General features: G+C 34.8%; 2 protein-coding genes across 5 annotated transcripts; one reads left to right on the top strand and one right to left on the bottom strand.

Moving 5' to 3' along the window:
• Positions 1 to 330: 330 nt before the first annotated feature.
• LOC100246814 (uncharacterized) lies at positions 331 to 16,897 on the top strand. 4 transcript variants are annotated; one of them, XR_002030285.2, is made up of 9 exons: positions 453 to 915; positions 9,425 to 10,144; positions 11,427 to 11,522; positions 11,602 to 11,685; positions 13,708 to 13,942; positions 14,352 to 14,512; positions 15,208 to 15,486; positions 15,582 to 15,763; positions 16,202 to 16,897. XR_002030285.2 is itself a non-coding variant. In XM_002282749.5 (8 exons), exons 1-8 carry the CDS (start codon positions 580 to 582, stop codon positions 15,636 to 15,638), a joined length of 1,968 nt encoding a protein of 655 aa, XP_002282785.1. In that variant the 5' UTR covers positions 331 to 579; the 3' UTR covers positions 15,639 to 15,928. The 4 variants fall into 4 exon arrangements, 1 of the variants encoding a protein (XP_002282785.1); XR_002030287.2 differs by having other exon boundaries at positions 490 to 915; positions 16,235 to 16,897; XR_002030286.2 differs by having other exon boundaries at positions 490 to 915; positions 16,240 to 16,897.
• LOC100246804 (chaperonin-like RbcX protein 2, chloroplastic) lies at positions 16,723 to 21,245 on the bottom strand. The gene is made up of 5 exons (XM_002285393.5): positions 20,541 to 21,245; positions 18,676 to 18,767; positions 18,189 to 18,246; positions 17,401 to 17,466; positions 16,723 to 17,041 (listed from the first exon to the last, which is right to left on the bottom strand). Exons 1-5 carry the CDS (start codon positions 20,880 to 20,882, stop codon positions 16,919 to 16,921), a joined length of 681 nt encoding a protein of 226 aa, XP_002285429.1. The 5' UTR covers positions 20,883 to 21,245; the 3' UTR covers positions 16,723 to 16,918.
• Between the last annotated feature and the right edge of the window lie 2,199 nt (positions 21,246 to 23,444).

The following is a 23,444-nucleotide window of genomic DNA, read 5'->3' on the forward strand; positions in this document are numbered from 1 at the left end:
TGATCATTTAAATAGTCACATGATATTCAAATGTTCCATTGGTATTCAAATGTCCCTATAAAGGATTCAAATACGGATACCTTCATATTTTTTTGGTTTGTTTTCGTATTACAAAGGGTATTTAAGTAATTTTGATTTTGAAAGATCTCTCCCAAATAATTTTTCAGTGTTTTGGTATAAATATAAAATCTTCTAAATTTAAATATATTCGCTCTATATATATATATATATATATATATATATATATATATATATATAAATTCTCCATTTTTCAAAGATTTCAAAAGCAATCTTAAAAGAAAATTTTGCGTTTTTTTTTTAATTCATGTGTCATTTTAAAAGTAAATTGAAATATTATTTATGCTTCTTTTTTTTTTTTAAATTTCCATCTCTGTAAATAAATAATGGAATTTCCATTGAAACGAGTCTCATTCCATTTTCACCCCTGAAAAAGGCTATATTTAAGGAATCAGACCGCTCTCTAAAAGAAAAAGAATAAAAATTAACTCCAAATCCAGCCCCATTTCTCGTTGTCTTCTGACACACGTGTGGAGTTCGCATGTCACACCGCCGGCGACCATGCCTACGTCAGCGTCGACTCACCGGCCGGAGGACCTGCTTACTCGGCTGCGCTCCGCCAACGCCGACGCCGACGCCAAACTCAAAGCCCTAAGGGAGGTCAAGAACCAGATCATCGGCAACCGCACCAAGAAGCTCTCATACATCAAGCTTGGCGCCGTCCCTGCCGTTGTCTCCGTTATCGCCGCTACCGCCGACGACTGCTCCTCCGTCCTGGTCCAGTCCGCCGCTGCCATCGGCAGCTTCGCCTGCGGCTTCGAAGCTGGCGTTCAGGCGGTGCTCCGCGCCGGCGCTTTTCCTCACTTGTTGCGCCTTCTCTCCAATTCTAATGGAAAGGTTGTTTCTCAACTGATTTGATTTGTTTTGCATGTCGAGATTTCTTGCTTGTTGCGAAGAAAATGGAGGAAAAACGATTAAATCCTAAATTTATTTGTTCGGTTGGGACCTGGGAAAACACATGCATCTCCAATATAGTGCGGCTAATTTATTGTGCTTGCTTTCTGATTGGATTCCGAGAAAAGAGGGTGAAACAATTGGTTCTTGAATATTTAACAGTTCGGAATTGAAGTGAACACATTTTTTTCCGTGTCTGTTTTTTTGTTGATTTCTATTTGATTTCCTAAAAAAGTGGGGAGAATAAAGGAAACTGAGGGTAAAGTTTATGTCTGTAGAAGATAACACTTCTAACTCTACTAATCCAAATGGTTGAATTAGGTTCATTTGAAAGGTATTTTTTTGTCTGATTTGAAATGTTTTGGACCAAGATTTTTTAGTTGGTTGCTGGGAAAATGTAGTAAATCAATTGATTCTTGAAATTTTGATTGTTTGGCAGCAGAGGATTTGTGAGAATATGAGATTCTCTCTTTCATGAAAAACAAAAATCCACTCTGAAGAATGCCTAATTTCCTAGGCAAACTAATAGGAAAAAAAAATGGAACTGAAATTTATATTGTTTAGTTTTCCATAGGCAATAAGAGAATATATAGCACCTAAGCAAAAGGCGCAACAAAGTATGCACGATATATACATTTTGTAGCCAAAACAGGCAAGCATCCAGAAACCGTTGCCTTAGGCTCTACTGATCAAAATAGTTGCAATAGGGTCATTTGAGTGGAGTTGTTTATCTTCCCTGCTGTATCATGAAATAACAATACAATGTAGTTTCAATTCATTTGATCGGTTTTCCATCTCATGGTCTTGTTTGGTTACCAAGAAAATTTAGGAAGAGAATTGAATCCTAGGTTTTTCATTGCCTGATAAATAAGAGAGAAAAATCTGTTCCAAAATCTGGCTACTTTCTTGTGCTTGATTACTTTCTGTTCTCCTGCTGAGAAATCAGAGGAAAGGGAAAAATGTTGAAATTTTGACTCTTAGGTTTTCTATTGTTTGTTTCCAAAGAAAAATGAAAATTAAGCAATGTAGTTGTATTAGATTATGTGTAATGGAGGTTTTTTTTATTTTTTTTGAGTAGTTATATTTGAAATTCAAGGATTGTAATTTTTTGTTAAGATGTGTTAGTTAGTTAAATTGGAAAAATGCAGGAAAGGAAATAAATCAAAGTTTTAATCTTGGATTTTCTGTTGTTGGGATCAAAGAGAGGAAAAAAATAAACTTAGCTGAACCAAATGTAATTATTTGGCTTACTTGAGTTTATGTTTTGGTTTTTTGGAAAGAAGACCGATATGGAATATGTTTCATTGATAGGCAAAGTTAAAAAGAAAATATATAAAAGGAGACGGAGGATTACACAATCTTGCCCTAACCTGGACCCTAGCTCGGTCAAAAAATTTTTAGGAACCCATCTTTTACCGACTAGTATAATCTATCCTCCTCTCTAAAACTTTTGCTATTGTGGTTCCTTTTCGGTGCATCAAAATAGCATAGAGGGACTACCTTCCATGCCAATGTTTTAAAAGGCATACTTAAGGTATGCCTATGTGCTAGGCAATATGACACATTTTCCATAGTGTCTCACCTAGAGGCTCAAGCTAGGTGTAGTGTCTTCAATAAGTTGCCACTTTAGGTGCTCGGGTGGATGCTTGGAGCCAGCAAAGGTGGACTTTTTTGTCTTTATTTATTTATTTTTAATCTAGGACAATATGACACCATTTTGAGACTCAATTTTTTTTTTTTAAAAAAAAAAATCAAATCAACATCACTTTGGATTTCTTTTTCTTAAATTCCAAGGTAGAATGAGACCTTTTTACCAAATCCTTCTAGTCACCATGAATGCCCAAGTCCCTCAAACCCAACTTGGGCTAGCTTGCTCCATAGTCCTAACCCCTCAAACTGAACCTTGTAACCATTCTCTTTTGTTGGGACTTGTGAGTGCTTGAGCTCATGAAGAAGAAGCCTCAAACCCAACAAGCCATTCTCTTATCCTAGGGCTCATGTCTGCTATGACTCATGATGGAGATGTGGTAGCAACATACCTAGATGGTTGACTTTGTAGCACTATGTCATGGACTTAGGCCTTTCCTAAGTTCAAGTGCGGTACTTAGACAACTCAAGACACTTGACATTGCTAAGTCAACCTTTCCCACCCACTTAGCTAGATAGGTTAATTAATGTACACAACTTGGAAGCTAGCAAGCGCAACAAAGGCAATAGTTAAGAAATGAAGGTTTGTATTGTACAAGGAATGTTTTACAAGGCTAGAAGCTCTCAACTTGCTCAATGTTTTGGCTAAATGAGACCACTTCCTAGTTATAAGCACCTGTGGAACTCTCTAAAACCAACAAAAGTTCCATTCTATCCTACAGTTCTCTATACAAAGGCTATGTACAACATATGTACAAGAGTACTCTAGAACTCTTTGGAATGCCCCACACTCTTCCCTTACCTTCCACTCTTGTGTAGAGATGTGAGGACATCTCTAGGCTTCTCTAGAAGTTTCCACACTTCTCCACTATTAGCTAAGTGTAGACGGCTCTAGGAGATTTTAGAAGCTTCCTGCTTTTCTATATAAGTTCCAGGGATGGTCATTTGAGTAGGTTATGACACTTATGTCACGACTTGCTCAAATGACCTTCCCTTGGGTTTATATAGGTGAGTAGAAAGCTTCTAGAACCTTGGAGTCATCTACATTAGTGGAGGAGTGTAGAAGGTTCTAGAGAGAGTTAAAGGTGTCCACACATCTTTACACCGAGGGTAGAAGACAAGGGAAACCTATGTGATGTTCTAGAGACTTTTAGACATGCCTTGTAAATACTTGTACATAGCTTTTGTATAGAGTTTTCTAGATAATTCTAGGATGGTAGGGAACCTTTGTGGGTTCCAAAGAGTTCCTAATGTGCTTATAAATAGGTAAGGGTCTCATTTGGCCAAGGCACCACCCAAAACCACCTAGATCACATCCTAACCAAGCTCTTCCAAAACATTGTAAAGCTTCCTTTGAGTAATAAAGCTTCATATTCTTTAAGTGTTGCCTACGGTTCTCTTAGTTTCCAAATCGAAAATATCGTGTATCGAAAAAGTTCAATAGATATATAGGTAAGATATATCGTCTGACGGAAATATCTGTAAATATCGGTAAATATTGACGATATGTCGGTAATCATGAATATATCAGCGATGCAAGCAAAATATCAACCCTAAATGGGAAAAAATTGCTGAAATTTCAGAGATATATCGGATATATCGGGGAAAAATCGGTAAAAAAATTAAATTATTATAAATATAAAATCATAAATAAAATTATCAATATTCTTAAATAGAAATCATAAATATATTTTAATCATATAATTAGTACATTTGCAATAATTTAGTTTTAAATTAATAATTTTATTTTATTTTGATATTCAAGTGTAATAATACTATATTGAGAATAAATTAACTTTGTAGATTTTTAAATTAGTATAACATTGAATTTAAATTAGTACATTTTTACAATTAATTAATATATTTTCAATAGAGGTAAGTAAATTAACTTAACATGGTAATATATTTGAATCACATAATTAGTATATTTGTAATAATTTAACTTTATAATGAGTGTATACTTACAAAATTCACATTTCTTATCAATCGACACTATATAATTAAATTTAATATCGCAAATCATATTATTCATATATCAATTTCTTCAACAAAACAACTTTAAAATGTCTATTATACTTCTAATATCATTTTTAAGAGTTTTTTCTTATATTTTCATAAGTTTTGATAAATTTTTTGTCTATCGATATTTTATGTCAAAATATCCGCCGATATATCCTATATATCCGTAAAATCCAAGTATCGATATATCCATGATTATTGATATTTTCATAATTGAGTATGAGGGAAAGACTGACTTAGCAACTTCAAGCGGGGTGAGTTGTCTAAGTGCCGCATGTGAGCTTAGGAAATGCCTAAGTTCGTGACACTTAGCTGTCTAAAGATGCTTTTTGTTTGCCTTTGCTTTCATATTTTATTTGTTTGGATTTTTCTACAAAGTATTTTGACATTATTTTATGTATTTGAGTGAACTATGTTTTTTAATATATATTGTATTTTGTTTGTCTGTTTTTAAATTTGAAGTTGTTTGGATTGGCTGATTTTTTTATTTGCATTGAGTTTTTTCTTTTCTTTTCTTTTTAACTATATGTATTTAACATAACTATACTTTAATGTAAATAGAATAATATATATTAGTTAAGTAGCTTTTTTAGGTGAAATTATATTGCATTAACATCGACAATATAGGAATATATATGCACTTAATATGAGTATATGAAAAAAAAAAAATGCATATCCAAAACTACAATATTTCATGAAACTACCCATGTGCCTTATGGTGTGCCTCACTTCACTCACACACACACCTTCACTCGGCCCTAGAAGGTCCTTGCGCCTCTTTGAATTTTGCTCCACACACTACTTTGCATTCTTGCCATGTTAGGCTAAGAGCACTTTTCTTATAGCTTCAAGGAACACCCAGTGAAGACCAAAAGGGCAAGCACAAGATCCTAAAGCATATGGGCTATGTGACACAATGAACTAGAATATTATTTGTTGACTCTTCCATGACCTTGCATAAACAACATTTATTTGCTAAATGTTAACCTATTTCATGAGTTGATCAACTACAAGGATCTTTTTCTACATAGTGACCCCACTCTAGAAAGAAAGAAAAAAAAAAGGATAAAAAAAAAACACATCCACAAAAGAGTCTTGAAGTCCAAATCTCTTTAGGGGGGAACTTCGCAAATGCTTTAAAAGATAAGAATGAGTAAAATTATTTTATAAAAATCTATCCATTCTCCACATCCTTCCACGCTAAACTATTTTCAGTAGTTCCTTGAAAGGGGGCAGCATGGAAGGGTAGCAATCTTTTATTGGGGTTCCCATAATATCTATCCAATCAAAACTTAATTTTCCACACATTCCCACTCGAGGTATGAACTCTGAGGCAAAAGTTGTTCCAGCAGGTCCAATGGTCTTCTAAAGGTCCATTCCAAGTGCCTCTTCTACCTCTTTGGAGTTGGTTTTTATTTATTTATTTATTTTTCTTTTTATTGATTTTTTTTTTTTTTTTTAGTATCAAAGAAAAGAAAAAAAATTCCTCCTAAGGGTATTGGAGATATGGTTATCATTTCATTTAGAGGATTGAGGAATTCAATTAGAGGCAAGATTCTTTGACATATCACTTGCCCCACTATACCGTGGATTGTGTGATAAGAGAGAAATGCTAGGATTTTTGAGGAAAAATTGCAGAATAGAAGGGATGCCGTGGGATCTTTTTCATTTCTACTCCTCCTTTTGGGCCTTTTGTATTGCCGCTTTTAGAGGAGTTCCACTTCATGTTCTTCAACTTAGTTGGTCTTCAGATTGTAATTCGAAAGAGGTGGATAACGTTGAGAGAGTTCGATTTTGGTTTTTGAGATATTTTGTGCATGCTTTTATTTGTAGTCCTCCTTGTACGGTGGAGGAGTATAGTCTTACTTTGATCAGGTTTTGCATTTTGTGGGAAGGACCTCTCATCCTTCTCTTGAACCTTACTATTATCAATATATATATTGTTACTGATAAAAAAAAATCTTGCCAAGCTTACTTGCAATACCTTGTCTCCACATACAAATATCATCTGCTGAGGTACCTACACAATCATTTTCCAAGAAGAGTTTGGTTTAGTTTCTCAGAACTTTTGATAGCAGGGCCTCCATTATTCTTCTCCATTATTCTTCTCTTTCCAGACAGTGTCCCACTTCACAAGGTGCAACTTTTTCCCTAAAAGATTGTGCACCCACAAGAAATCTTGTTGAATCTTCTCCTGCCAGTTTCTGACTACCTTACGAATAATAAATAAAGATTTGTGATAAATAGTGGGTTGTATTTGGGTGCTTTTGGTGGGAATCGATCTACCTCCTTTATAAAGGTATTGCTTCTTCCAAGAGGTATGCCTTGTCTTAATTTGCTCCTCTACCACCTCCCACATTGCACAGGATCTGAAAGGGGCCTTAAAGGGAAGGTATGTATAAGTAGTGCACAAAACACATGCCTACACTTGGTTGTCAATGCCCTTCTCTCATTATCAAGGATCTCCCCTACTGGAATAACCACTCTCCCAAAAATTGGCTTTCAAATGAGAAATCATTTTAAAGCAAAAAAGCACCAAGATGCTAGCTGGTCAACATTTCCATTACAGAGGATAAGAGGACGTAATCTGTGTAAGGAAGATAAGATTTACACACTCTCTCCTCCTCTTCCTCTCCAACCTTAGAGCCACTGATGAAACCCCTTGAACTGCTTTGGTGATGCAACAACTAGGGCTTCCATAATCACCACGAACATGTAAAGAGAGAGGGTCCCCTTGTCCTAACTCCTTGGAACTCTAGAAATAGTCTACCAAGGTCCTTCCAAATAGAATAGAAAATATAACTATAGAAATGTTGATTCTCGTTCAACTCAGCCATTTATGCCAAAACTCATCATATTCAAAAGTAAAAAAGGGAAATCCAAATTCTTGTAGTCATAGGGCTTCTCAATGTCAAGCTTACAAGCCACCCTCTCTCTCATACTATTTTTTCTTAGTCAATTGCCTTATTTTCTATCAAGACGGCCTTAAAGATTCTGCTTGTCCTTTACAAATATATTTTGGTACTCAAAGATAACTTTTCCAATGGGGTTCTAATATAGATTTCAGGGGGGAATTTTATGAAGGCTTCCCATTAAGGTTGTTGGCCTAAAATTGTAGGCACCAAAACTAGGGAAGTAGTATTTAGGCTTCTCTCAAAATTCCTCTTTTGAGGAACTTCTCTAGGACGCCAAAACCTCCCCTTTCACTGGCCACAGTTAACCCATTCAGGCCCAGAGCTTCATCATCTCTAAAGATCAGCTAGAGCATCCAAAATCAAAGCCTCTCCAAAAGGACACTCAAGATCCTCCTTGTCAGCAGAAGAAATAAACTTTAACTGCAAATGCTCAAAGCATGTCCTCCTAACCAGAGGATATGAGTACAACACTTGGAAGAAGTTAGCCACCCCCAACTTAGATGCCTCATCCTTACCTGTTCCAATTTCATTGACTCTCAATCTTCTAATAAAATTTCCTTTTTGGTGCACACTAGCCATTCTATTGGATTCCTATCCCCTTCTTGAATCCGAAGTGCTCTTGACTTTTGTCTCCATGAGGTTTGTTCCATGATAGCCAACTGACCATAATCCTCCAAGACTGATCTTCGGACCTCTTCCTCCACTGAAAAAGTGAACTCCCTCATCTTGTTATCACAAACTGAATTTGTTCCAAAGCCACTTATTTGCATGCTAAAACATTATGAAAGATTTTTTTTTTCCATCTGTTCCAGTTCTCCATTAAAGCTTCTGGTTTTCTGCCCAAAACAAAATATTGGAAACCTCTGAAATCATAACTTTGCTCCCCAAGACCTAATCAAGTCACTAAAGCCTTCCTTCTTCAACCACATGTTCTTGAAACTGAACAGACTTTTACCACTTCTTGCACCATCACAATCTAGAAGAACATGGCAGTGATCTGAAACTTCCCTCGAAAGAATAGATTGGCTGACGTGCTCTGCTATCCCATCCAAGCAAAGATGAAAGGTGACCAGGTTGATGACCACTCTAAGTGAACCTCCAGTACATAAAGGAATGCCAGGAAACTGTACTCCTTGATGCAACCTGGAAAATCTCTCATTGCTTTGGACACAGATCCTTTCTTTCCGCCACCACCACCAGCCCATGCACCCTAGAAAACACCTATAGAAAACCATCCAAAGTTTTTCAACCGAAAGGACATGGAATACAGTACTACCATCATTTCCAAACACTCCCATGACTCTTAGAGTCCCAAAAACACTGTAAGAAATATGGTTCAAAGCTTTAGTTTATTTTATTTCCTTGATTTCCTCAGCGCTTTTAGACCACTCCAAAAGAGATTTAATAAGGATCTCTTCAACTTTTGGTTGTGGAGCTCTTCCTCATTGAAGATCCTTCTATTTCTTTCATGCCACAAAACAAGCAAAGTGGAGCCATGCTCCAAGCCTTCTTCTATCTTTTATCCATATGCTTTACCTTTCAAGTTCCAACCCAAAAGGAGTTCGTTCATGGAATTTGGGTACAACCACTGCAGCCCAAGAATTGTGAATGACATGTCCCACAACTTTCTAACTCTATCACAATGGATAAAAATGTGGATTCCTCACCGACTTTACCTAGACAGCATCTGTTGGACATCAACCATCCTCTTCCATAAGGACGTCAATGACTAGGATACATATTTTTGATGGAGAGTTCTGTTATATTGATCTCATCTGGATTAATCACTGAATTAACTATTTTTCTTCAAGTACTCTTTATCTGTCTGTTTAATTTTGAATGTCATTTGGATGGCTTTGTTTTTTCTGCAGGTTGTGGATGCTGGTGCTCGTTCCCTTAGAATGATTTATCAATCAAAACTGGCTCCAAAGTATGATTTTCTTCAAGAGAAAAACATGGAATTTCTTCTTTCATTGTTAAATAGTGAAAACGAAAATGTTACTGGACTTGGTGCAAGTATCATTACACATTCTTGTGAGACAAGTGCAGAGCAGAACGCATTGTGTGATGCTGGGGTCTTAAAGAAACTTATTGGTCTTCTTCAAGGTTCTCTAAGTCAGAGAGATGCTAGTTTAGAGTCTATTGCCACAGTTATCAAGAGCAATCCTGAAGTTGTTTCAAAGTTTGTGGGACCCGAAAATGGAAGAGCCTTGAGTGCCGTAACTGAGTTAACAAAGGATAGGTACCCCCGGACAAGGTTACTTGCCTGCATGTGCTTGATTGTTGTAAGGAACACTTCTCCTGGCTGTCTACAGGATCTAGCAATTCGGACCAAATTGATTCTAATACTACTTGAGCTTCTTGATGATCCTGGTCAAGTTGGAGATGAAGCTTCTTTTGCTTTGTCTAGTCTAATCGCAGAAAAGGAAGATTTACAGAAACTAGCATTCGAGGGAAATGCTATTGATAAACTTTGCAACCACTTGCAGAAAGGTTCTTTACAGGCTAAACGCTTCCAAGGAATATTGCTGGCATTGGCTGATCTATGCTCAAAGTTGGAAAACTGCAGGTCCAGGTTCCTAGCATTGCAGGTTTGTTGTTTCACATTATTTCACAGGATCCATCAAATTCTTCATGTAATTATTTTTAGTGCTGTCCTTAGTTTTCTTTAGAATAATTTTTTTTTTTGGCATGCTTTCACTTCTGAATTAATTAGCTTAATCACTTCTTTCGGTGAGTCATCAGGAGACATTGACCTAGATTTCTGATCCATCTTCTTAACCTGTTCACTTGTTTGACTTACTATATGCTCGCCTCTCTCCTGAAGAAAGTACTGCATTTTTTTTTTTCAACTAAGAAAATTATGTAACTTAAAAATGGGAGGGAATATAAAAGGGGGTAGACAACAGAGATTAAAGGTCATGTTTGACAACTGTTTTTGAAAAAGAAAAAAAGCAGTTTTTCTTTTTCTGAACAGAACATTTTTTCAACTTAAAATGCATGTTTGACAAATTTTGGACTGAAAGTTTTTTAAGAATTTGTTCTGAAAACATGGTGATTTTCGAGAACAAATTGAGATGTTTTCAAGTTTATTTTTGTAGAGTTTTATGAAAAACAATTGAAAACATAGAGAAGTGGTTCGGTACATGTAATCTATACATGTCAATATTGCACTCACTAAAAGTAAGCCAAGACAACTGTTTTTCAGAATTAAGTTCTCAAACTGAATTTTGTTTATGAAAAGAACAGAAAACTATTTTTATGAGGAGTTTTCAAAAACTAATTTTTGAGAATTGTTTTAAAAAATATTGCCAAACAGACCTTAAGGTTTTCTTGGTTGGGCTCAGTTTCAGTTTGCATATTTTTTTCCAATAGGATGAGGTCAAGGAATAGCTTATTAGTAGTAATGGATATTCCTATTAAACCCTTTTGCCCAACCCTGGTTTCAGTGGTTTATTTCCTCAGAATGAGATATTAAATGCTTTTGTATGAACAATGTTTGTTGACTTGAGCTGTACAAGTGGTTGCGTGGTCAAATATCCTTTGCCAAACTAAATTATGTGGGACTGGAAATGTGCATTCTATTCTAGAATATCCAAGAGGCATTTGTGTAGGAGCAGCTAGAGAAATGGTTCAAACTTTTAATGCCTGATATAACAGTTCTCATCATATTTGGAATCTTTTCTCATATATACTTATTAACTATAGCTAAATTAGTTATGTTTTCCACCTTGTAAAGCCAGAAAGAACGTTACTGATGACCCAACTGTAATTTCAAGAAATTAGAGTTAATTCAAAGATTGCAGTTTGAAAATATTTACCATGTGAGTGCTTGAGTTACTTGTAGCTTGTAATATATTCTCATGAATGTAGGTCATGAACTCGGTAATCGATGCATTAACTCATGATAGTGGTGAAGTACGTGCTGCGGCTTGCATTTGCTTAAGAAGTGTCTCTCGGTCGGTCAAGGTTTGAACATGACCACCAAATTTATGATATTGAATCTGATTTAAACCATAGGGACTTTTACTAATATGATATCATTCAGAACCTGAGTGCAGGTAACTTTATGAATGAAACAGTTGTGATTCCCTTGGTTCAGCTTTTATCCGACACTTCTACTTCTGTTCAGGTGTGTGTTTTCTTATCTGATCAAAGATCATTTTTGTAGCTTAGTTGTTTTATGATGATATCTCTACAGAATGAACATGTGCAAGGGGTAGCTGAGTTTGCAATGCACATTTATTTGGTGTTACTGGAACTGAGAGTACCAGTGATCAAAAGAGCCTATGATGAAAGTATTTTTTAAAGATGTCTTGATTGTGAATTTGGTTGGACATCCATTTTTTTTTTTTAATACTCAAATAAGAGTGTATATTAATAAAAATATTAAGGGTGCCAAACTAAAGTGGCAAACATAGTATACCGGAAGTATACAAGTGAGAGACAAAAAAAAACCAACTATAGTAGCTACAACCCCATTTTAAGAAAAAGAGCCCAACCATTCTATAAAAGATAACAAATAAGTTGGGCCTTCTTGCCCGTCTCCTAGTAGGAACCCTCGAGACCACATATACATATTAGTTATGAGGGAATCCTTGAGAGTTTCGATTGTGCGCTGCTCCCCTTCAAAAGTTCTTTGATTTCGATCCCCTTCCAAACTGTCCATAAAAGGCAAAGAGAGATTGTTCTCCAAACCTTCCTCCTTTTCCTACCCACAAAGCTATCATGCGAACCCTCTAACAAATCCTTAACGGAAAAATGGAGAACCCACAAAATGCCAAAGAAGTAGAAGAGAAAGTGCCATAACTCTCTAGCTATCCTACAATGGATGAGAAGATGGTCTACCGATTCATCTGCATCTTTACACAGAAAAAAAACCTGCCAAAACCCATCCTCTCCTCTTGAGCTGGTCCATAGTTAGGATCTGGCCCCAAGTTGCTTCCCAAGCAAAAAAAACTCACTTTGGTAGGAGCCTTGGAGCCCCATATTATCTTTAAAGGAAAAGTCACTTCACCCCCTCTTAGTGAATGTGCTTCTTTCTTTGACATTTTTTAGAAGAATGCTGCCCCTCCCAGGGTGGCTTTCTTTGTGTTGACTGTTGTCTGAGAGAATTTTGACTGTGGCCCATATGAAGGTTCAGGCATGGTTAATTGGGGTCTACCAAAAGTTCGCTTCTCTAATCTGTTTTCTTTTCTTGCCATCTGAATACTTCATGTGTACATGGGTTGCCCCATTTTACACTTCCTCTGTAAATTTCAGTCGTCCTTAAAAAATTATATTATTATTTTAGTTTTTGCCTAAATTTTGTGATTTCAATCTCATTTTCAGAGTGATTGGGGATGGTTTTTTTGTGAGACAAAGCTGTGAAATAATCACAGTATGCTCCATGATGAAAAAATTAGTACTCAAACTTGTTTTTCACTTCTATCTTCTTATGTGGAGGCTGAAGGCTGGAGTTTGGATGTCAGGTTCCTATTGGGCTGCCAAAATGGGGCCCAGCCACACTGTGCCAGAATCCAAAATTTCATGGAACTCCATCAAGGAAGCCTTCTATGCTCAACAGTTGACTGAAAATATATATTTCATAGTTGTAAAAATAAAGTGATTGTGTTGATTTTTGGCCTTATAGAGCTCTTTGCATCCATTGTGTTGGCAGTGCAGACATAACTTCAACAACTTGGAGTTTCATAATGATCTAAATCCAAATTTTCTTTATGTGATGTTTTCTTTCCTCAAAATGGTGTTTGGATGGCAAGCTGAAATATTTGTGTTATTTCAAAATGATGTGTTGATGTTTGGGTGCAGAATTCTTGTGAAGCACATGCGGTGAAAACAATCACATTGTTTGAAGGCCCATAAAACAGTTATATGTAATAATTGAAAGATGTTGGGAAACATTGCTTCTTTCCCATTATACCCATGCCATTTAACTGCCTATCGGAGATGGTTATATTTTCAATTCTTATTTACCCAAATATTAGTTGTGAAGAAACCATATTAATGAGATCACAATTAATCTCAGTTGACTAAACATCTTTGTTATGATCATGTCATCTATAAAATTAGGCTCTTCTCACATGCTTGAATGATTGCTTCTGAATTTTTGTGTTTCAACATTTAATGAGCCTCTCTTCAACTCTATCTTTGCCAGGTTGCAGCTCTTGGTGCTATTAGCAACATAGTAGTTGATTTTACAACACGTAAGTCAATTTTTATGCAATGTGGAGGTGTTAAGCAGCTTGTTCAGTTATCAAAATCAATGGATCCAACAATCAGATTAAATTCTGTATGGGGTTTGAGGAACTTGATGTTCCTTGCGGATAACAGGTGCAAAGAAGGGATCTTTTTGGAGCTCACTGCATCCTTGTTAGCAAGCCTTATTTGTGGTAATTATGCTAATCATATCTCCGTGCTGGTTGAAATTCATTTTTAGTATGGTGATATGTGGCATTTGCTTCATTTCCTTGTTTCTTTTTGGGCTTATTGTATAGACGTTTTTAAACCCTCCCATTTGAGTGTAATTCAGCTTAGTTGGCTCTTGATTTGTACACCTTAGGGCTGGGTCTACAAGGTCAGGGGCTGTTACACTTGTGTAGGCTTCTTGTTCTTTTTGTATAACCCCATTGTATAGTGGAGGTTTACTCAGTTCTTTTTTATCAGGTTTGTTTTTCTTGAGGAGGATTTCTCATCCTTCTCATGTTCTATTTATTCTCAATTAATACATACGTCTGTTTCTGATTTTAAAAAAAAATAATATGTACTAACAAACATCCATCATCCAATTGTGCTGTGCAGATCCCGAGCCATCTGTCCAAGTGCAAGCCCTTGGTCTTGTCTGCAATCTTGTTGATGGCTGTATCAACTCTGTTGAGTATGTATTTGTTGAAGATAGTATTATATTACAAGCTGTTGGAAAGCAATTGCAAAGCACTTTGAAAGCTGAAGTTGGGATTCAGGTCAGAAGTTTTCCCATCCTATTTTAGTAGGAAGGTTTCAAAGTAACATTTGGTAATACTCACATTAACTATTCAGAATGAAAAGTTAGATTACCATGTTAATTTAATTTGACTTGATTATTTATATTGTGACATGCTAATATTTTTATAAGAAATCTTATATTGGTAGTTGCTGTTACATCCATTTGATGTGTCTTTTTTGAAATTGCTTCAATGTTTTGTGAAATGAAATCTTACATATTTACCTCTTAGCAAGCACTCTGAAATGCTGCAGTTTTTAAAATTGTCTCTACAAAATTTTCCTCAAAGATATTTTATTCCCAAGACTACCAAGTTGCAGTGTCACATACCAATTAAATGAGCTTGGACACGTCATTGATAAAAAAATTCTAGTATGATTTTCTTCTAACTGAACAAGTTGCATCTATAATTTAAACTCTTATAGTCAGAAGAAATCTGAAATACTTACTAGTACGATATATTAAGGGTTTTATATGGTTTCCATACTCAACCCTCAGTCCTGTATTGGCAACAGAAGTGCTACCGAAATGCTGAACATATGTTTTATACACCCATCAAGAATGCCTCTTTTTAATGGAATTATGTATGTCTTTCTGGTAGAGAAAGGAGGGGAGAAGGGAAGGGAATATTGGTTTCATTGCTAACAATATTTCCCCCAAATGATTCTCTTATAGGGAATGTATGTGCTCAGCAATGTGGCAACTGGAAATGAGTTCCATAAGGAAGCAGTAATGCATCAACTTTTTCCACAAGCAGGCAACAGCACCCAACCTATTATTATCAAATTTTTGCAGAGTAATGACAGCAGGCTACGCACGGCAGCAGTCTGGACAGTCTTAAATCTCACTTTTCCAGGCAGTCTCGGTGCCTATGGTCGGTTTGTAAAACTATGCAGTGCTGGCATATTATCTCAAATAAAGAATATGGCCAATGATCCCTGCCTGGATGTAAAGGTAGTTAGTAATATATATATATTTGAACTTAGATGAGTTCTTGTCATTTTTTGAACTGCAAGCTGAAACATAATTCAATTCTTTACTTGATGCAGCTTCGTGTTAGAACAGTGCTTGGGCAGTCTCTGACTTTTGGTGATGGATCTACTTGATGCTGTTTTATCTTTCATTGATCCTGAGAGCTGAGGAAAGAATTTTGATGCTATTTGGTGCTTGGGCTCCACTCTGTTTTGTAAGATATCATACACCCTTTTTTGCGGAGGCCTGCTACGACATGGTATGCTTTAGTCAAGGCTTATAATGACTTCTATTTATGGTCTTAGAACTTGAGGCTTTCGATATATGTATCATTATAATGGTTAAAATGAGATTCTTTTGTATTGCATTTCTGAAGATAGATGGTATTCATTATTTCATTGAAAAAAGGTATTTATTACTCAAATATGGTCATCAACAATGGAACAACAGCTGTTCTTAAAACCTCAAATCCATATATAAAGGTTGTTTTTTGAAGTCATTTCAAATAGACTACCCTCACAATGACACTTCACACAAATGTTTTAAGATTACATTTCAGTTTTTGGTACCTTCAACCTGTTTATCACCAAATGATTCTGCTTGACTAATTCAACTTACCATGAAGCTTTGGTTGTGAAGACCAGGTTTGATATGAATAAAATCTCTGCTTCTATTTGTTAGCCTTTTCTTTTTGCAGGTATAACCCATTGATTTCAGTTTTTCCATTCAGAGCAGTGGTGTGGCTTGCCAGGCAAATGGGTACTGATGATCAGGTTCAAAAGTCCCGAACCATGATGCAGCCCACATTCTTGTTTCTTGTTTTCTGATAATGTAACACTATACCTACTGCCTTTCAGCATTTATCAGATTATTAAAGCTGTATCTTCGGGCTGCCCTCGCAAAAAAACTGTTGTATGGAGCAGATGTTCCTCTCTCTAAATTTAAAGGCTTTAGGTATGCTTTGAAATTTGCTCAGAAAAGTGTCGCACAAACTCCCCATTCTGCTCTAATGTTTCTCCTGAAGTAGTAGTAGCAGAATAATACTGTGAATCCTGCTTTTATGATTTGATATGGTGATGTCATGTGATTGGTTCTGGTTTTTAAGAAGTACCAATTTGATACTGTAACGGGCGATCATTCAACAAGTATGAAAACTATCGAAACCTCCACATTCCTGCCATCCAAACAACATTTCAGTCATCATGGAAGTCAGAGCAGTTGAAGTTAGCTGATCCAGCAATATTCAATGGGATGGTATGTATTCATATATACATTGTCCATAATACGATGAGGCATTTCTTATTAGTTGGGTGGCAAATGATATAAATGAGAGTCTTTCTGACTGCTTCTATACCTAGACTAAGAATAAGGGCTGCTGAAAAGACGAGACAAGCCCATGACAATTTCCAAATTTTCACCCAATTTTCTCTGTGTTTGTGTCGTCCGACGGCCATTTCACTGTCTCCATGAGTCGTTCCCGCATCAACTCCAAGTTTTCATCCGATATCTCCTTGTATATTTCAGCATGGTTGCATTTCTGCATCACACAAGCGCAAATAAAACTAGAACTTGTTTGATAATGTTTTCAAAATAGTTTTTGAGAATTTTTAAAAATAGGTGTCAATTGTTTTTAAAAACAAAATTCTGTTTGAAAGTTCAAATATGAAAACCAATTTTCTCTCTTGCATTTATGCATGATACAAAATTTTTCGAGCTATTTTCCATGTTTTCAATTATTGCTGAGAAATAACTAAACACCTAACATTTATTTCAAAAAGCAACGTAAACTATGAATTTTGAGTTGAAAATTGTTTTCTGTTCTAAAGAACAAAAATCTGTTTTCAACAACAGTTTCTAAGCATGACCTTAAGCTTTAGGAAGATTAAAGTGCAATACCTTAATCCATTTTCCATACAAATGAAGACGTGTAACCATCACTCTCTCAGCGAGCTCCTGTTTCTCCTGTCAATTGTGATGAAATGAAAGTCACCATATGAAACTTGTAGACTATGTTTGATTATCAGAAAGTTTGAGAGAAAATGCGAAAGAAAGAAAATAAAACGAAAAATAATTTTAAAACGTATAAGTTTTTTATTTATTTTAATTATATTTTACTTTCTTTTATATTTTCTATGGTAAAACCGAACATGAGAAAATTATTTTCTTTAACATTTTTTTTTCCTTAATACTTTCAAGACCAATCTAACCATAATGTCCCATTTCCAGCTGAGGAAAAGCCAAGAAAACTAGAACCTAATACAACTTGAGTTCAGTTTTTGGGAACCAAAAGAAACGAAGAGTTGAGATTCAAAGCTGCTTTTTCTTTTCTTTTCACTTCTCCTTGTTTTCTCAGCAACCAAATAGAATGTACTGGTGCCATGATGCTCCATTTGTAGCTGAGAAAACCCAATAAAACTAGAACCTCAACTTAAATCATTTCAATCTAATGTTGCTTTCAAGTTTCAGTTCAGTTTTCCATATTCTTGGAATCCAAAGTTTAGTAGACATAGGATTTCAACCTGATCTGTGGCAGATCATTTGAATCTAATGCAGCTCTGAGTTCAATATTCCATTTATTGGAACCAAGGCATAGGATTCAGAATTGTATTTCTTTTCTTTTCTTTTCTTTTCTTTTCCTCATTTTCTCAGCAACCAAACAGAGTGTAATAGTTTCTAAAAACTACCTTCACAAGAATGCGGATGAAACGCTTCCCCTCTCCAGGCTTGTTTGCCGCAACGAAACTGGAAGAATTAAGGATTGAAGCAGGAATTAGATAAAGCAAAATGTAACAGCTGATAAAATACAGAGTTTCCAAACAAAGGCCAGAGAACATGAGACTTGGCACCAAAATTCCACCAAATTCAGAATATCTGAAAGTGACTAATTGCCGATTTTGGAATCATACTAAAGTATAGCAATGATCATAATGTACACTACAGAAAATTATATGATGAACAAACCCATAAGAAATTTCAATACTAGCTGATCAGCATGGTCTATTGAACCAGGATGTTTTAACAATTTTCCCAAGCCTACTGACTCTGAGGCCCTAAAAGACATTACAAGTATGCCTACCAAATTGGAAACCATGGGGCAAATCACAAATTGTATGAAGTTGAAACTAGTGATGAATGATATTTGATGGCGAAAGATGATGATCTCACACTTACTCGTATAACCATCTGTATTGTGTTGGATTCATCTCATAAAGCTGGTGCATAACAGTCCTCACAGCTTTGTATGTGAAGTAATTGAGTATTTGCTGCAGGAAGAAAAAGTATCAGTCGATCAGAATGGCATCACTGATAATTACATGACAATACTTGAGCTTAAAATTAACATTCATGCATAAGTTCTAAGAAGGAAACCGAATAGGTACATGCAAAGTTTTATAGTATAAGATGCCTAAAAGAGGGTTTGTTCGATTACTGCTTTTGTGAGCCAGATCTACAGATAATACACTTGGAACCTTAGAAGAAAAGGGCTTCCTGATAAGTGCATGATTGCTTATTATAAGCCAAGGGTTTCCATGAAAACTAGATGAGTACTAAATAGAAATGGGATGTAATTCTATCCTAAAGAATCTAAAATAAGTGAATTGTAGCCATTTTATATAGAAGAACGGGGGCATGGTCCCAAAACTTATGTAGCTGATGACAATTGAAGAGACTAGTATGGATGAAGGTGAAGCACATTGTAGTGACCTACTCCCTCCCATGTAGATATTGTCCTCTTTAGGCCCAAGGGACCATCACGATTTTAAAATGAGTTTACACAATGGAGGGAAGATCATACATATATAGTGCTATAAAATATAAGATATCACAATCACCCCCACATGTAAATACAATGTCCTCTTTGTGTCTGATGGGATTGTGAGATCGGATAGACAAACAACCCTTATGAGGCCAAACAAACAAAGTCCCACACTAGGGTTGTGGATTGATTGTGATACTATTTTTAATGAGTTGCTTCCTTTCATGTAGATCTTGTCCACATTAGGCCTAATGAGCTTGTATGGCTTTAGAGTGCATCCACACGATTGAGATGTGCTTATACATATATAGTATCAGAAACTTCTTCCTTTATTTGATGTAGAATATCAAAACCAACCCCTTACTCTGCACCTTACAACCCCCCCTTCCTCTCTTTCTCTCTCTCTCTCTCTCTCTCACTCGCTCATATAGACATAGCATCCTCATTATGTCCCATAGGATTGTAGGGTCAAATAAACAAACATCCCTTGTAGAACCAAATAGATAAAGTTCTAAACATGACTTGAGGATTAGTTATGATACCATTTGTAATAACCTGCTCCCTTCCCGTGTCGATATTGTCCACTTTAGACCTAATCAATCATTACGGATTTTAAACGTGTCTATAGTTGAAAGGAGCTCTTTACGTATATAACACAAGGAACTTTTTCCTATGGGATATCACACAAACCTTTTAGCTTATTGTTTTATTCATTTGAAGAATCACAAGAAGGTACACTGATATTAGAATTAATAGCCATAGGTGTGGTAGATTATCTATAAGTTAAAGTATTGATACTAACATGCATAGAAGATTTTCACTTGTTGTATTGACAATTGCATCGTGAGACAAGCTAGTTCAAAACAAGAAACCAAAGATAAGCTATATTTGTGTATAAATGTGCGGTGGTGGATGTAAGAGAACAGCTAGCTTTATGATGCAGAGACCGATCTCTGAAGGAGTTAGAAATATTGAACTACATGAGCCATTCCATGAGAGAAGATGCTAGAATAATTCTATAAACCTAACTAATCGAAATCTTCCAAGTTTTTTATCTTCCCATTCAATACTTGAAGCACCTTTGATTTCTACTGACATAAACTAAACCACAAGTCCTAGTTCATGCTCAAACTATCCTGAATCAATGAAATCAGCAACAACTCCTATTTTTCGAAGATTTGATTTCTCAGGGAAGTGAAATTTCATCTTTAGATGGTATCAATAATCATTGCAAATTTGGTGCATGTCGATTTTCCGACATTAAAAACAGTTTTCTCACCGTTTTAACATCCTCAAAACTATCTTCATACTGTCCAGCCACCTCACTGACAACAAGCAGCCTCCTGGCCTTGTGCTGCCTCCTTGAACTCTTATTAACAATACTAGAAAGCACTTTGGCTTCAAGCCTCCACTCATGCCAAGAATCAACAAAGGAACTCCCCATCTCCACCGTCCCCGGCCGCGACAACCGCTTTTTTCCCACTGAATTCCTCTGCCAAACCAAGTCCCCACCTCCAGCCTTGACACTCATATTGCTTGAAGGCAGTGCATCCAGGCACAAACATGGACAAGTTTTCGGATCGAAAATCGATGAACCCACAACAGATAAAGCTCCCGACATCCTCCCCTCACACTTCCAATCAAAACCCAGATCAAAACTATTCCCAAATTCAATGCCCAACCTTGTAATTCAATGAAGCAAGGTGGAAGGGCAACCACTTTCCACTGAGGAATTTCAACAAACACAGCTGGCGGTTGCCCAAGAAAATTGGAGAATTAACAAGTGAAGTCAAAGATGAAGAAATTGGAATCTATAAGTAGATGGGAGATTGAGACTTTGAGGAATAGAAGGTGTTTGGGTGCAAGGAAAAGGTGAGAAAATGGAGATGTGTAAGCCCTGACCAAAAATTCGTTCTGAGGTCCAAAATTTTCCACCGCCCCAAGGGTTCGGTGTAATTTGGTGGCTATTTTGCCACGTGTAACCCTCCTATTGGATGCATGTGAATATGCATAGATTTTTCTTACTTTTGCCTCCAAATTTGAAATGGAATTTTGGTTTGAGCCTTTTTGGGTGATTCCATGCCCACGCGCAATGCATGTGGGATTGTGTTTATTTTCTTTTTTTTTTTTCAAATTAAATAGATTTATTTTCAATTTAATTATGTAAAATAATTTTAAATATGATTAATTAATTCATTAACATAAAAATATTTTCCAAATTTTGGAGATGAAAGATGGTTTGATTTACACGATGTGTGAAGATGCGTGAGGATTATAGTAGAGAAAGGGTGGAAGCAACAAAGAATGATTCAAAACTGTTTTTGCTTCCTACTTCTAATTGCCCAAACAGCACACGTAACTCTCAAATTGAAATTGTTTCTGTTCTTCACAAGAAATGTAAGTTCAATATGTTCAAAATAAACGCTCATTTTGAGAATATTTTTGAAAATGTTATTAAAAATTAGTTTTTAAAAATAATTCTTTTATATATTCTATTATTCAAGACACAAAAAAAAAAAATGTAGAAAAATTTAGAGATAAACGAATGAAATTTATATCATGATTTTTTTTTTTTATAATATCGAAAAATTACTTTTTAGATAATGACTTTAAAAATGATAATTATAATGTGCTATTTTCTATATCGACAAACCTGATTCGATTGAAAAAACAAAAGTATTTTATTATTTTTTAAAATTTGTTTGCTTAAAAATATTTTATTTTGGTTTTGATTCACAAATCTTATTAAGTTTTTTTAAAAAATTTTGTAAATGTTTGCTTAAATATTGAACATTGCTAGAGGTTTAATAATGGTATGGGTAGTTGAAATTTGTTTAGTTTGATGAATTTAAGGTTTTTGAAAATTTACTAATTATATAGCTTGAATGGTGAAGTTGTTGGGTATGAATTTCATGGATGTGAAACTTTTTCCTTATTTTTTATTTAAAAATAAAAAAATAAAAATAGTAGTAAATTTTATATAAAATACCCTAATTTTCATATAAAAGTATGAGCTTTCCTTATATTTTTAGAAATTACTTTTAAATTTTTTTTAATTTGGGGTAATAATTTTTTTTAATACCTCAATTTTAAAAAATGATTTTTAAAAATTATTATATAATATTTAAAAGAATTATTACATCTTGTCTAAATTTTGACATTATTTTCTATTTTTAAAAATAGAAAGTAAAAAGTGTATTCAAATGAATGTTTAAATTTTCGAGTATTATCATTTTAATTTCAAAAATAACAAATGGAAAACAAAATAAAGGGTAAAGTAGAGGGGAGAGCAAGGTGGTTTTAATATTTTTTTAAAAATCTTCTATGACAATTCCTTAATATAATTAATAATTAGGTATGAAGTTATAAATTTAAGATAAGAAATTTAAAAGCAAATTCTCAAAATATTTTGTTCAAATGCATTTAAAGCTAACTACAAGACTAAGAAATAAAAGATATGTTGGACAATATTTTTTGAAAATAATTTTTATGAAAACTTTTAATTACTTTCTAAAATAAAATTCTATTTGAGAATTTAAAATATAGAAAAACCGTCTTCATGGTTTATTGATGGGCATTTACATATAAGTCAAAAGTTTTCAAAATATTTTCATATTTTTAATTATTTATCATGACATTTTATAAGTACCAACTCAAAATACTTCAAATTTATTTTAAAAATAATATATTTTTAAAAACAAAGTTTTATTTTATTTTATTTTAAAATTTTAATAGTAAAAATGTGATATTCAATATCGGATATAAGAGAATGTTAGTGAGATTATATATGTATGAGTTTTTTTTGAATTTGTAGACGTGTTTTAAAATCATAAAGATTCCTTTGAATTTAGAGTAGACAATATTTACATGATTGGGTATGAGTTATTACATAATAGTATCTGAGCTAATTCCTAAACTAGTGTGAGAGTTTGTTTGGTCTCGTAAGGGGTATTTATATGTTTAGTTTTGCAATTTCACAGGATACAACAATAATATTATTTTTGTATCACATAAAATACGAGAAAAAACACATTTTCAAATCATGAGAGTCTCTTTTAGTTCAAAAGAGCATTAGTGTGGTTTGTTTGACCTTATAAGAAATGTTTGTATTTTATATTCATTTTATATGTATATATATATATATATATATATATATATATATATATATATATATATATATATA

The sequence above is a fragment of the Vitis vinifera genome, chromosome 6, assembly GCF_030704535.1.
Source record: "Vitis vinifera cultivar Pinot Noir 40024 chromosome 6, ASM3070453v1".
Classification (NCBI taxonomy): domain Eukaryota; kingdom Viridiplantae; phylum Streptophyta; class Magnoliopsida; order Vitales; family Vitaceae; genus Vitis; species Vitis vinifera.